We start from the raw sequence: 15,287 nt of genomic DNA on the forward strand, positions 1-15,287 counted from the left end.
ATTTTTATTTTGTTATTTCCCTTCGACATGACTTTACCGAAAGAACCAAGAAGATGTTTCCCTGCAGTCACGAAAGCTTTAAATCGAAACATTTTTACCAGGTAAGGCCCACTGAGCTGTCGGATATTTTTTAGAAGCGACCTATGTATGTACACGTATGTTGAACTTCTTTCGCACCGTGCATAGCAAAGCATGCTAATCGGAGGTGCGGACCTACCTGGCCACAAATGAAAGCTTGACAAAGTGGCTTGTCATGTGTACATTTGTAGCAGCCAAAATGACCAGTATTGACCTACGAACAAGCTGTTATGCTCATTTTAATGTTCCATGACGGCTGGGTGAACCCCAACGTGGATTTGAACTCGCAACCTGCTGATTTCGAGTCCAAAACTCAAACCACAATGACACGTGACCAGATTGCTTAAGTTGACCACAAGGAATGCTGATATATTAAATCAAGCATAATAATTCGATATTGGGCATTGGATTATTTACTCCCGATGTGACTTACGTGGTGATGATGAATTTGCACCATATGAGGTAATATTTACAGTTTTTCACTAAATCTTTATGAAAAATTAATGGCCTTGATCAGAAGGTGTCATTATGATCTATGACGAAAATCAGTGGACAAAACCAGCAGAGGTATCACGGTCAATGGAAGGAAAACGCAAAGGAATGAAATAGGACGAGATATGAAATGAAATTAGGGCATGTGTGCGAGGTGGATTGGACGTAGTTATTTGGGTCCACAAGCAATGGATTTGGCATGTAGAGAACATCAGCAGTGGATTGAGAATGGCTGGTGATATTGGTTGTTAGAAATATTGTTATCTTTTTTTTTGCACCTGGTTACACTTTAAAAAAAATCAGTCCCACTTCAAATAGGGAACGTGGGCAGTGCCCATCTATGTTGGTGGCCCTGACCCACTTGTGCAAATTCCACATTCCCATGTCAGGGACAGCTATTTTCATGCAAACTCTACAGTTGATTTCCCATAAAGTGACACTCATTTTGCAGCATAGGAGCTAACAACCTTCAGCTCGTGATTCGAATGTTCTGCCAAAGTACCACCCTGACCATATAGATAAACACTCATCCCGTTTTTATCCAAGACGATTTCATTTTTGTTCTCAATGCCTTTTCAGGAGGGCCCTACTTGAGAGATGGGGTGCTGCTGTGGTGGAAATTTAAGCACACTGGACTTGCAAATCGGGGGGTCGCTGGTTCGCTCTGGCTTTGGTGCGGCAGTCGAAACAAGGGGCAAGGTTCCTTCACCCCCTCCCATGGCCTGTGTCCATCCAGCAGCGCAAACGGGTACAACACGGCCAGTCGGTCAGCAAGCAGGTCGCGTGCGGCGGGGTTAAAGTGTGGGTTCTCGCATCTCTTCCAAGACGCCTGGTTAGCATGAGGCCAAATATCCACTAGAGGGCGTTCTCTGGAGCTCCCTCTAGCAGGGGCCCTTCCGGCAGTAGTGTCATGAGCGAGCAATTGCAGAGCTGAACCAAGAGGTTTGTGTATTTAACGAGAAAAAGTTATTTTCTGTCAATTTTAAGGTACTTTATAGTTTTGTGAGGGTGTTTTTGGAATTTATCTAGTCAGATTGGGGGTTTTTGCTGACTTCATCTTTTCTCTTTATTGCTCCGTTGTCAAAATAACATTTTTTTTAAAGGTTTTCCCACATAGCTTGTCATTACTTGCTACCATATGGGAGCCGTTTCCCCTTGGGCAGTCGATTATAACATTGCCACTGCTGCTTCTCAAGGCTTCAGCCCTGGTCGGTCAGCATTAACACATCCGGTCCGGACTAATGTGTAAACAGTCCATTGCCAATGGTGTAAGTTTATGTAACGCAGAGCCCACCTTTCCGCTGTGCCTTCATGGCACTGGCATTACAATGTTTAGCCAATGTGATTTGTTCATGTACATAATTTCACGGAGCCTGGCTTCTACGTGTCATGTATTGAAGAGAATATCAAATAACGGCATTGTGACCTATGTGCCTATTTGTGAATATCGGGAAAATTATATTTCTCTTCATCCACTTGTGGTGTCTCCATTGGCCTTAAAAATACATGCAAAAGGCCAATTCTTGCAAATGTATTTTCATGGTAACATAACTAATGTTTGTTCCGACTGGGCTTTGCCAGTATATTGTGGAAAATTGCAAACATTGCCTGGAACATATTTCAAACTGAGCCAGATTTTGGTTTACTACTTGGGATAATGTCTCAACATCACTTCGATGTCTATGTGCCCAGCTGTACCTGCCTGGTTTTGCTGGGCGTCACTGTTCATTATCATCATCAGCTATGATCCATCCACTGCTGGATGAAGGCCTCCCAAAGTCATCACCATCTCTCATGGTCCTGCAATGTATCCATCCAACTGGAAGCTGCACACGAGCCGATTTCATCATTCAATTGTCACGGCTGGCGTACCATCACGCGAACTGCGGTCATCTTCGCAGCAGTGCCTCTTGGCTGCTAGCCATCGAACAATGGCGGTCACCGCATCGCGTGCTTTCAGATGTGCTTTTGTGGCCGTCTGGAATGCTCTTCCTTCATAGAGCTATAGATTGAACGCTCATTTCTTTACATCTGATTTTTATGTTTAATTTATCGTCATTCCCCACAACCCAGATTAGCACGGTTGTTTATGTACGATGCGGACGTTCAATAAACATACTACCCAATTTTATCTTTCCATCTTCACAGTGGATGTGCCCTCGGATGAGTTACGTCCTTTGGCTGCCACACCATTCTTATTCTCACCAACCGGCCATCATCTCTTCGAGTGACGCAACCTGCTCTAAGCCCCCCACCTATTTTTTTCTGAACAGTTTGGATGGTGTCATCAACCTGGGTATCTTCACTAATCCACGTGTTGTACTTTTTGTCTCGCTGTGTAATCCCAGGCATGTGCCTCTGCATACGTCTTTGTGCACTCATGAGCTTCTGTTCAGTGGTCTTCATCACAGTTACATGCTTTCATTCCATGTCATATCAAGTAGGGCGCACTAATTAAAGTCGTTCTCCTGAAGACACATTGGCACGTTCGGCTTTCCAGATCACTCTTATACCAGCTCTTATCCTCCTCCCATTTTCATCACTTTGATCTTAGCCTAGCTTCAATAACTGCCCCAGGTACACATATTCAGCTGTGTTTACAGTTTGTGTCCTGACAAATATCAATGTATGAATGTAATACTATTAAAATTACACGTGGAGCTATTCTACGAATTTTTTTTTCGATCCTAAATATTAATTATCATGTGTTTTTCAACTGTTATACTGATTTTACTATAACGCTGGTATTATCATTGTATGTTACTATTGATGCTGTTATATTTTAATGCTATCATTTATATTTGGTATATTATTACACTGGTCAACACACTTTTTCTGGCATAAGGTATTCCAACGGTTTTAATGTAATTTTGGGGTGCTGATTCCAAATCTGGCATCAGTTTTTGTCTATCACATCAGGTTTTTGAGATATCAAATATTGCATTGTCAATAAATACTGCAGAAGAAAAATATTAAATAAATGTGGATATCTACATAAAATGATATTTTAAACACACTATCCTAAAAATACAGCACAATATATTAACACTAAAGCAGTCACTGACTCGCAACAACTTGCAATCATAAGTGACAGAGTTAATTTCGGGTAAAATCAATGAAAATGGGGTATTCCGATAGCATAAAAATGAGATGTGATAGAGCAAATCTGAGATCAGATTTGGAATTAGCGCCCTGAAATTAGTCTAAAACAGCTGCAAAAGTCCAGGCCAGATTTTTTTTTGACCAGTGTTATGTTGTGTTATGTTATTCTTGGGTGAGGCTCATTGAATTTATCTGTGTAGCAATTTGTCGCTTACACCTGGCACGAATCTTAAATCAATCCATCTGTCCACATCCAATACTGGCACTTTGCAAAATGCCACTGAGGATAACCTGGTGCATGAACCTGCAAGTCGCGTAGGAAAATTCCAAATTAAATTGAAAAAAATCCAAAATCTATACAAACGTTCTTTGTGTAGTGAGTTCAACTGAGTCGCAGACGTACTCTTTGGAGGCAACACATTTATTAACACCAACACACGGGGTAACTGCCCCTTAACAGAATAACAACCTATGGTGGTGACCACCAGGCTAACTACACTAATTACATGGTAACTAGCTACAACGCACCCAAGCTTGGGTCCCGGTCCACGTGTTGGAGACTCTGTAGGACGTAGAACATAGACGAAGGTTCCTTCAGGATGAACAACAGCGCCGGTCCCTTTGGGGGACCCGGGGACCCGGCTAATCTCCTCCGCGGCGTGGCTGGCTCCGCCCTTGGCCACGCCCACCTTCCAGAATCCTCGAGCAGGATCTCGACCCTGACACGTGACCACCCCTAGCCCCCACTTGGGGCCCCTGTGTAGACTTAACCGGTCACGTGTCCTCTGGGGTCAACCAGAGTGCCATGGCCTTTAGTAACCCCATTCCCATGGCCGGCACTCCCACACCCTATCCTGTAGGGGCCGGCACTGCATGCACGCCGAGCGTGGTGCCATCCAGCTCTATCAATCAGCGCTCACCGGGCCCCTCTAGGGCCGGCACCACACAATGACATCCCGCGATGTCACTAGATTCGTATTATTTAGTGACCGGGCTGCTTCTATATGAACCCCCCTGCACTTTTCTAGCTCTGTTTGATCTCTGATGTCTGCCCATATTCTTACCCAGAATCTCAGCGGCGTTGGCTCGGTGCTTTGACGCAGCCATCATGAGCCCCTTGAGCTGGAAAATATGCAGTGATTATTTATATTTATATAACTCTCTTGCAATATTACCAGGCCTGGGGATACGGTTGAAATTCCCCCATGCAGTCTTGTTTGATTTTGTCAAGACACACACTAAAAAACAAGGTTGATCATACATGCATACTTACATAAAAAACATACAGGCACTTGAAATGATGAATATGTTCTCTTAAAATGGAATTGCGATGTAATAATACATTCACATTTATTGTAAAGAATAATTATTCCATATGGCAACACAGACATTGAAGTAATTTCCCCATTGTTTTTGTAGTAGCCTGCTGGTTCGGTCAACTTTCGTGGCATATCATGACAAGTCAACTGATTTCCATGGAAGTAAAGTTTTTAATTGCCTATTATTAACAGTGCACTTTAAAATGCGGGCATAACAGTGAAAACATGTTATTGTATCCTCGAACATATAAGAAAGTAATTACTTCAGCATCGAATACAAATTAGAAGCACCAACTTTTGAATACCCAAGGATAGACGTTGTTGTTACAGCTCGACTGGAATGCCGTCTGTAATTGTTTTTAAAATAGTTTTAATGCCACAATTGCAGTCCATTACGAGCTTATGGGTCTCTCTTGTGGTTAAAAGCCCCCATCAACGACTTTGCTGGCACATTATTAATATGGCCAACGACAAGCAAACTGCTGCCTGCAATCCATCACTTGGGAGTTAGGGTTGGAGGTTACATAGCGAGAAGACTAATCTGCTAGGCACAACAACCTCCATAATATAGGTTGTTTTGGGGGGTTAGATCGCGTAAACAGAACATGCCAATTCGTTGCATGATACACATTTAGATTTACGCGATCTAACCCAAAAAAACCCTGTATTATGGATGATATTGGTCGCGAAAGCCTACGTCTATAAAACTCACAACAACCTCGTCTGACCTGTCACGGAATGGCTATTTTATCAATCTCGCTAAAGAGGCATCGAAGAAAGCTTGGTTCTCTTGTGCCCGCAGGGCTTTGTTTCGGCTCGGAAAAGTCATGCCTAAGATCGGATTACAAATCATCAATTTGGCCAAAGTTGGAACCCTGCTGCTGTTCATTATCTGTGGTGGAACTTGCAGTTCCTACCTCGATGTAGGTGACAGAATTCCACATAGTCGCAGTCAGGTCCATTGATGATTCAGCCACTCATTGGTTCACTCCAGCCACTCCAGATCACTGTTGGTCAGTCACCACCTTGCCTTATGACTCTTCGACAGTTACTACCATGGTTTCCATTCACTGCGATTCCCCTACCCACGTTGAGGGCTCAGGCCATAGCACCAGGTCGGCTGATTCATCTCATCCACACTCTATCCAACCACCACACCTCCGCTCACAGCACTTCGCTTTCTGCTGCTCTCCTCGTGCTGCCGCACGTTGGAATTCCTTCTCACCGTCTCTTTTCTTTCCCCCAGGTTCGTATAACCTTGCTCAGACTTACACGTTCAAGAGTGCTGTTTGTTGCTGGCCGATTGCCATCTTTGGGCCTTTAGGCCCTGCGCTCAACAACCGTGATAACAAACAAAAAATAAACACCGACGCTCATCACGTCCGCAGGTCCCAACCTGCAGGATGATGAGGTAGCCAGTAGACGGCAGTACAGCAAGTCGGCTGCTGACCTATCCAAACGAATGTCTCCAGTGTTGTCATGTCACGTGGGAGGGTATTATAGAGGCACTCTGATTTACTCCCACATGCAAAACTGCCCTCTGATGAATTTGTTAAACCGAGAGCCTGAGATGGAGTTGGGCTTTTTTAATAATAATATCCGTTGATCGAATGATTGCTGAGTGCCGCTGAGACATCGCAGAAAAGTTCCATGTTGCTATGCGTGATGAATTAATTAATGGAGCCAATCACTCCGTAAACATTTTTTTAGAACCCTATCGATATTATCTCACGATCTTACAATTTTGAGTTGAACCGATCTTACCCAATAGCACCGTCTCACTAGACGTTCCATAGCATGATAAATGTAGCGTGGCTCTAGTTGTAAATTACTGCCTATAGCATATCACTTTCAAAAACACACAAATTAGCCATAGATCTATTGCTGTCTGTTCGTGTTGGGTCGTTGACATGTGGAATATTCGCCGCTGGATCACGGCCAACGGCTGAGATAATCACCACCACATGCTAATCTGAGCTTTGACTTGTTAGTTCCATGCCACAGCATTATCGTAATGTGTGTTAATCACATATGCTTGTGACGGAAGCCGATGGCTGCACATTACAGCCACTTTAGATGATGGGCTCAGGTGACCCCGGCATGAATTTGAACTGACAATCATCCGGTATTAAGATAAGCCGCTACAGGAGCAACCGTAGTCAATCACACGGATCAAGGATACTCATTATCATCGTTGTCATCGTCATGATCGATGTGTCACTTCTGTCAGTTCATTAGCGACGATGGGGCTGAACAGATTTGCTGCCATGGTTCCCTTTCTTTAGCCAGTATTACTGCTTCACTCAGTCTCAATCCTTCCTCTGCTAGACCTCATCCACTTCGTCTGTCCACCTCATTTCCTTTCTTCCCTTACTCCTGTTACCTTACACATTTGTGTTGCATCCCCAAGGTACAGGATCCTCTCCGGGCTCATTGAATAATGTTGCTGTTACACAAATACACCCATCGGTACTGGCCAGAGACAGATTAATTAGAAGGCCCTATTAATAGCATATTTTCGCATGTGGTTATCGGTGATTTGGATAACTATTGAATGCACTCTGCATGAAATATGGTGCAGTCTTAGGTTCGATTCCCTGGCTGAAACCCAAGATTGACTCATCCCTGCTGGCTTGAGTATTTCGTTACGGTAAATATTGGTCACGTGTTTCAACTCGGAGTTTGCAACTGCGTAGAGACAATCGTTGTGAAGTGCCTGTTGCTTTTTTCACCGCTGCCGCGAGTATTGCGTGATATGGCATGCACTCTGCCATATCCGTTCATGCTCGCTTGGGCAGCATTGCAAGCGCTGTTGGTGATTAGGCACAATTGCTTTATTTTTCTGCCAAATAAACTATTTAAACTTTTTTTAATGAGGTAAGACCCACTGAACTATATAGATATTTTTTTAGAAGCGCCCTGGCCACAAATGATAGCTGAACAAAGTGGCTTATCACATGAACATTTATAGCAACTGAATACTCTTAAACACATGTTTCTTAATGTGGAGGGAACAACCAAAGGAACCGTAGAAAAATTCACGCGGCCACAGGGAGAACATGCAAACACGAAATATATAGAGGCTTCTGGGTCAGGAACGAACCCACGACCTCCCGTATACCAGGCGAGGGATTTAACATCTTGCCACCGCGGCTCCCCTATCATCCAACCTATGATACAGCACTTCCAGAGCTATCATGAAGCCCTCTGTTAACAGAGGCAGTCGTTTCAAATGTAAATTGTGCATGATACACGTGTAGTGTGCTAATACACAAACACGAGTCGGAGGTACTCTCTTTGTTATTCCGGCCTTCACAGCCTTAGGGGATAACTACACACCGGGTCGGGACAGCCAATAAGCTGCCAGACCCACAGCTTGAAGAGGGCAAAGATCACGACGACGACGGCACGACGAGTTCCACTCCAGATCGCAGCAGCCCCGACTGTGAGTCGGAGCTCGCCCTTTTATCCTGCCCAGCGTGGCCAGGCTCCGCCCTCGACCTCGCACCCATTTGGATCCCCCAGAGGGCTCCGTGCCTTGCCCACAGGTCCAGCTGGTAGAACGGGCTGTTACCCCTAATTCCATTGTCTACCAATCTCCCAGTGGCACGCGCTACAGTGACTTACTCAATGTCACTACATGTGTAGTGAGTTCAACTGAGTTGCAGATGTAGACTTGGAGGCAAAACATTTATTAAACTCCAACACACGGGGTAACTTTCCCCATCACAGAATAACAACCGATGGTAGTGAGCACCAGGCTAACTCCACTAATTACATCGTAACTGCTACTATGGACCGGGACCAACAGCTCGGGTCCAGATCCACGTGTTGGAGACTCGTTGAACGGAGAACGTAGAGGAAGAGTTTCTTCCAGGATGAACAACCCTGGTCCCTCTCGGGACCTGGCTTATATTCTCTGGAGCGTGGCCGGCTCCACCCTTAGCCACGACCACCTTCTAGAATCCTTGGGAAGGATCTGGATCCCAACCACGTGACCACCCCTAGCCCCCACTTGGGGCCCCTTTGTAGACTTAACTGGTCACGTGTCCTCCTGGGTCAACCAGAGTGCCATGGCCTTTAGTAACCCCATCCTTCGGCACTCACACACCCTGTCCTGTAGGATTGGCACTACATGCCAATCGTGGTGCCATCCAGCGCTATCAATCAACGCTCACTGGGCCCCTCTAGGGCCGGTATGCACTCACACCCTTGTGGTATCCGCGATGTTGTTACACCGCACGCCGTGCCTCTCTAGGGCTGGCACTACACGTTGACATCCCGCGATGTCACTAGACATGTACACGGACCCTCATCCATATGAATGTTCATCTTGAATTTTTCTTTTCCCCGTATGTTAACTTCCATTGGTTTTGTATAATAACTATGTTGCCAAAATATTTGATGAAGCTCAGACTCTTCCCGCTTAATGTTTTGGCTTTAATTACAATTTTCGTTAAATATTTTCTAAAGTTGCTGTGAATAGCAAATGTAAAAAAAAAACACAGTCATGCACAAATAGTTTTCTGAACAAAAAATTATTGTTGGAGCGAGACAATTGGAAAAACACAACACGGCAAAACATGTACACATATGCGATTTGTATACATACGTCGATGATTGAAGGTGAATCATTCCCAAAGTGATGAAATGATGAGACAAACACAATTAGGATGGAGTGCTTTTCCAGAGATTGCACGTTTTAATGAAAAGCAGGAAAAGTCACGTTCTCAATAATTGTATATTATCCTGCTGTGACGACCAGACACACGGACACTGACAAAGAAAATTGAATAAAAAGCATAACATTTTTTTTTATATATCAAAGCATGAAAATATGCACGATTGGATTACAATGAGAGACAGAGAAACCTGGGGCATGGAATCTTTATTTCAGAATCAAAATCTTTATTTCGACTGGAGGAACCTGACGAGGTTTGAAGCTCTTTCTCGCAGATGCCCAGTGGGGGCGCGCCAAATCGGCAACGTCAAATCGGCAACGTCAAATCAGCAACGTTCATCCTGTGCCCATTTTGCTTCTCAACCATCAGAATGCGAGAAATTTCCGAAGCCTCCTCGGGGCTGCTCGGGGCTGCCAGCGGTGGTGAACAACATCTCGCCCGTCCATTAAGGATGGGGGAGGCATTTTGTCTTCACTAAACAACACGACGCAAACACGCGTTTTTCGTCCGTGGCCTCCTCCCGACGGTTGGCAGAAATGACGGTGGGAAGTTTGCGTGCAGGCAACGTACCGACAGCGGCATTAACGCGACAACAGCAAAAAATACATCTCACCGCACATTTCCTGCTGAGACACAAGCTTATTAATCTTCGCTCCGGGGCGAGCAAGATGTTGCACTTCCGCGCCGGCGAAGCGAAGGATTAAACCGCACGTCGCAATGGTCAGACTTTTGCCCTCTGCACGATCGTGCGCACGTTTGCCCGTTTGGCTCGTGCCGGCCGGTGCCTGTGCATTTGCGTTTGCCACTCGCGAGGTCCGTGCAGCAATGTAAAATCGTTCCGAGGCAGAGAGTCGAGGGAAATGAGGTGAAAATTACCAGCGGTGCCTTCGTACGTTATGTAATGGATAAACACGTAAGGGGGGAAAGCCACTCGCAGTGTGCCTCCATCACACTCGAACAGTGCTATACAGAGACTCCATACCTTGTATAATCTGTATAAATGTATCACCAGTGTTGTCTCAGGTGTATTAACCAGCGTATGCTTTCACTTGTTTTTGTTCAGTTTATATTTAAGCTGAAAGTCATTCTTCTAAAACTCGTGTTCTCACGCGTATGGCCGTGTATTTGTGTATGTTTACGCGGATACAATTCATAGGGGGGAGAGGTGGTGCTGTGAGTAGCGCACTGCATTATGAACCCAGACACCTGACTTCGATTTCAGGTCACAGCTATATGGACTGATCCTGGCCCCCCACATTCGTCAACCCGCACAGGCACAGCTTGGGAAGCCCTTCATCCACCAGTGGATTGACAAAGGACTGGCAGTTATTGCGTGTTTTTTTTACAAACACTGTGTGTATAGCAGGATTGTAATTTCGATCGTCGGTCTATATTATCAGGTGGCAGACTACTAATAATCCCATCGATAAGGTAGCGAGTTCAAATCGCGATGATGGATAATTCGACCCATCATCACTTCGTGGTGTATAAAATGCGCACCACCTGATGAAGCTGCACCTTTTGGTCACAGGTAAGCCAGTGCACACCGTGTGCAGAAATCAGGACTTGCCCAAGGAATGTGGAAAATCCAACACTTTGCTTCAGACCAAACATATGAAAAACCGATTCCGTCAACTATTGCACAGATATTATGTTTGTAAAATGATAATCAATGCATGTTTTCTCGAGGTTAAGTTTAATAGTTACACTGTGTGACATTTGCTTATTGATAGACTCAGATGCCTTTGGAAATGAAATACTTTTTCGCAATGTTTTGAATCTGTTGTCACTCTAACTTAACAAAGACATTTAGGTTTTCTCATTTGTGAGCAACTCGTTATCCACGAAAGGTCAGCTCCCATTTTTGCTCTTTAGAATGATTTAAACTAATGGCTCAGTGCTCAGCCAAAAGTCTAAAATTTTAAACACTGACATATCTCACGTAGGCTCAAATTATACACAAATGTAAAATGGGATTAGATTAACTTCAGTATTTAGCTTACGCAAATAAATTATTCATTTTGCAAAGTCGGCTCATATTTCTTTAAATTGAAGCTTTGCACTCAACTCTCATTCACCTATTCTTATTTGCAGACAGCTGTTATATACAGATGTCTGCCGAGCGTTGTAAGTTTCCTTCCAATTAGAAACCCTCTGCCATTCCGCTCTAATTAACGTCAGGAGACTCAGAAGCACACTGCACTGTTACTGAACATGTGCTTACATTTTCCTTAATTGTCTTAACCCCTTTCACCAACAGCGTGAGCTCCGGTGCCCACTCGATACTCCGCCACTTTAGATGCGTCTTCGGACTCGTTCAGTCTCTCATCCGGACCGCGATTCACTTACAGGATATTTTCGGCAATGTTTGTGCGACCGTTTTCGAGCAACCAATTTTCACCGCCACCTGCGTCTTGTTCGCTGTTGACGAAATTTCCTTCAAGACATATGCCAGCAAGACTACCTTGCTGGCGTGTGTATATGTGTGGTTCAGTAACGTCTGACGTCAAAGAAAGTGGAGCGAAAAGAGTTAAAGAAGCACATGTTCCCCCCACCCAAAAAAAAAATTGGGGGTGATGCTTTCAACACTGATAGTAACGAGCTAATACGCGTAAGTGACTAACCCGCACAGGTCTAGATCCCGTTAGCGTGTACGCGTGGTTGTATTTCGCTGCAAGTGTTGGAGTTCATATTTATTTGTTCTGTATTACTTTTACACAAAACATCAGTGCTTCATATTTTGTTTCTTTCCCCCAGCCACTGGAATTCACGTGTAAAGTAAAGAGCCAAACTTTTCCGTTAATTTAAGCCCAGGGCACCAAGGGTAAGCTTTGTTTTACGGCCTTTGTAGTTGGCTCATAATGTTAACACGAAACTTTTCCATGCGTGTGAGCTTCTGGAAACACAGTAGGCTTAGCAGTCGTGTTCCCACTGCTTGAACGTGTGATGTGTAATAGTCGTTGGTTACAGAAGCCCACTCGGGTCAGGGTCAGGGGCAGGAAACTCTGCTCCATAGAACCCATTCTCATTTTGGCTTTTTGCGATGCCATTAAAATACTTGCCAGGTTTAGTCAAAAGTCGGCGTCTCCCCCGCCGAAGCGAGAATAGGCACAACACTCTTCCCTACTGGCAGCTCATGAGCCGGTGGTAGAAATCACGCAACTCCTTTGACAGTTTCTCAATAGGATGACCACCGTCGTTGTCTCAGAGAGTGAAACTTCGTTTATTGGCCTCCCCCCCCCCAATAAGGATGAGTCCAATGCCCGACCAGGATCTCTGCGTGCTCAACATTATGAGCGCCTAACGAGTGGCGCGGTTGGTGACGTACGGTGCGAAAGAAGTTCAACGTACATACATACAGCATTAGTCACACTGACTCCGTTCACAGAGCTCCTTGGCTAGGTTAACATCTATACAGGTTCAGCTGTTTTGTCAATGTCATTTGGAATTAGGGCCTCCCCATGCTGTGAGGTTTCGGTGGTCTTTTGACCATACTTCATCACCCAGCTCAGTGCGAGTGAGTGAAGGTAGAGAGCATAGCTGAGGAAGCCTCGAGTACAGTACAACAACAGATTTTGCAGCACTCCCCTCTGCTACCCGCATCGTAGCTCATTGACAAAGGAAATGGAACAATGGCTGACAAGCGTGCAAAGAAGCACATGGATGGACACGTGCTTGGAATTGCATTGAGAGACAGAGAGAGGATCACTGGGATTAGGAATCATACCGCGGGTTTACTTAAGGCATCATTTTCCTGCCGTTAAGAAAAGTAAGTTAGACTGGGGGATCAAAACGCATCGCCCGAAAATCATGACGGTCGATGGACGAAACTGGTGCTGGAATAGCAGCCAAAGTGGAGTAAAAGTGCCCCAGAGGATGCCCACCGAGCTGACGGAGCGATGAGATCAGCTCATGCTCAGGAGAGGATTGCATGGGATGGCGTAGAGGCCTTCGTTTGGCAGTGGATAGATGATGGCTCACAGTGATCACTCAGAACTAAACACAGCATCCCCGTATTCCTAGAAGCCGTCATGGTCGATGGTCAAGGACAATAGCGCGGAGGAAACCAAGGAACGGAACGCGTCCGAGGGGACGTCTGTCAGGGAGATGGAGCGATGAAGTCAGCTGATGCGTGGCAGCCGGTTGGAATGTTGCGTCGTGATGCCGTGAGAGATGGCGATGGAATTTGTGAACGAGGCCTTAATCCAGCGGTGGCATGATCACGGCGGGATGATCACGACTCGGCAGCGCTGCGTGAGCCTGCGTGCGCGTGCACGTGTCCGTCTGCTTAGCCTCGGAGGAGTGTGCGGTGTGGTGTGTAAACATCAGCACTTCAGAGACAAAGACATACATGAGTGTGGGGAGTGATGCTGACCACATCACCCCCTCGTGTATCGTACTCGCCTTTAGGGGCAAGCGCTTATAGAAATTGCCCCTTAAGCCAGTGAGGCTGAACAAGGAATCTTTTTTTGTGTGTGCATGGGTGTGACTGCGCGTATCCATTTGTAAATTCTAGTTACATCATCATTCTCGGAGCGAGGCGCTGTCAAGCATTGTCTTGTTGGTTTACACCTGGAAATGTCATGCTCATTCATCTTGCCGTACGATTATGGCCGTGGATGGGTTCGTTGTGATCCCTTTGGGGAGTTGCACCCAGACAGAAAACGAAATCGCGACGGGCCAGTGAAATGATGCCACTGTATTTCGCGTTTTCCGTATAATTACACGCAATATTGATTTCGCTTGCCGCGTGAATAACATATTTATTTAATCAAAGGGATGCCCACCGACAATTCGCGCAATCTTTTACTGTGTGTGTGTAATATTTTTTCCCAGCTATTTTCATTTTAATTGCATCCCTGCATTGCATTATTTTTGAAGGTGTGCCACTGAACACATTTGCCTGTTTGATTGTCCTGTTGATAGCACGTACCGACCCATGACCTAAGCATTGCATTTGGTTCCACGTTGCTGTAATGCATATTTGTTGTTGTTGTTGCTTCTTCTGTGTTTACAGGGCTCCGACCTTCGCAATGGGAATGTGAAAGGAAGCGTCCTCACTGGTAAGAGAGGGGCCCCGTGTCCTGGCCTTTAAAAACAAAATGAGGGTTCGCACTTCAAACGGCAAAATAAGGATTTCATTTTTAGTGGGTTCGTAAAAAAAAATGTACTTTCTTTGTACACATTGTCAAACCATGACGAATGCACAACTCAATTATAAACATGAAAGATCGAGCGCTGTTATGACAGATTCTAGGTGAAGGCATACTTGGAATTTTTTTTGGGTGGGGGTGGAGAAGCATTCAAAATAAATTCTGTTGAAACGTAAAATAAATAAACATACAATACATAACTCATTGCAAACTGTTTGTAAAGAACATTTCAAATGCTTGCACTTATGTCGACCCGTAAGATATCATTTAAAATTGCATTTCAAACCATATTTTAATGGTTCACTCTTTTGAACCACTTGTCATATCAAAATTAAAGTCTGGTCCTTTGTGCAAACCTCGCCGTGCTGGTTCTGCTTAATTCTCATCATCTAGACCCTGAGCCAGTCGTGGAAATCCGAGTTGCTCCATCGGAACCCATCCGTACACACACAGGGTGACTA

At 45.0% G+C, this 15,287-nt stretch overlaps 1 protein-coding gene across 3 annotated transcripts in view; it reads left to right on the forward strand.

Annotated features, from left to right (window-relative positions):
- Positions 1 to 15,287, forward strand: part of PEBP4 (phosphatidylethanolamine binding protein 4) — a 273,341-nt gene that overhangs the window by 171,425 nt on the left and 86,629 nt on the right. For all 3 annotated transcript variants that reach the window (XM_078593236.1, XM_078593237.1, XM_078593238.1), the window contains exon 5: positions 14,691 to 14,736. In XM_078593236.1, the coding sequence (XP_078449362.1) occupies positions 14,691 to 14,736 (46 nt within the window). The remainder of the gene's footprint in view (positions 1 to 14,690; positions 14,737 to 15,287) is intronic.

This window comes from Lampetra planeri, chromosome 4, assembly GCF_965212315.1.
Source record: "Lampetra planeri chromosome 4, kcLamPlan1.2.h2, whole genome shotgun sequence".
Taxonomy (NCBI): Eukaryota; Metazoa; Chordata; class Hyperoartia; order Petromyzontiformes; family Petromyzontidae; genus Lampetra; species Lampetra planeri.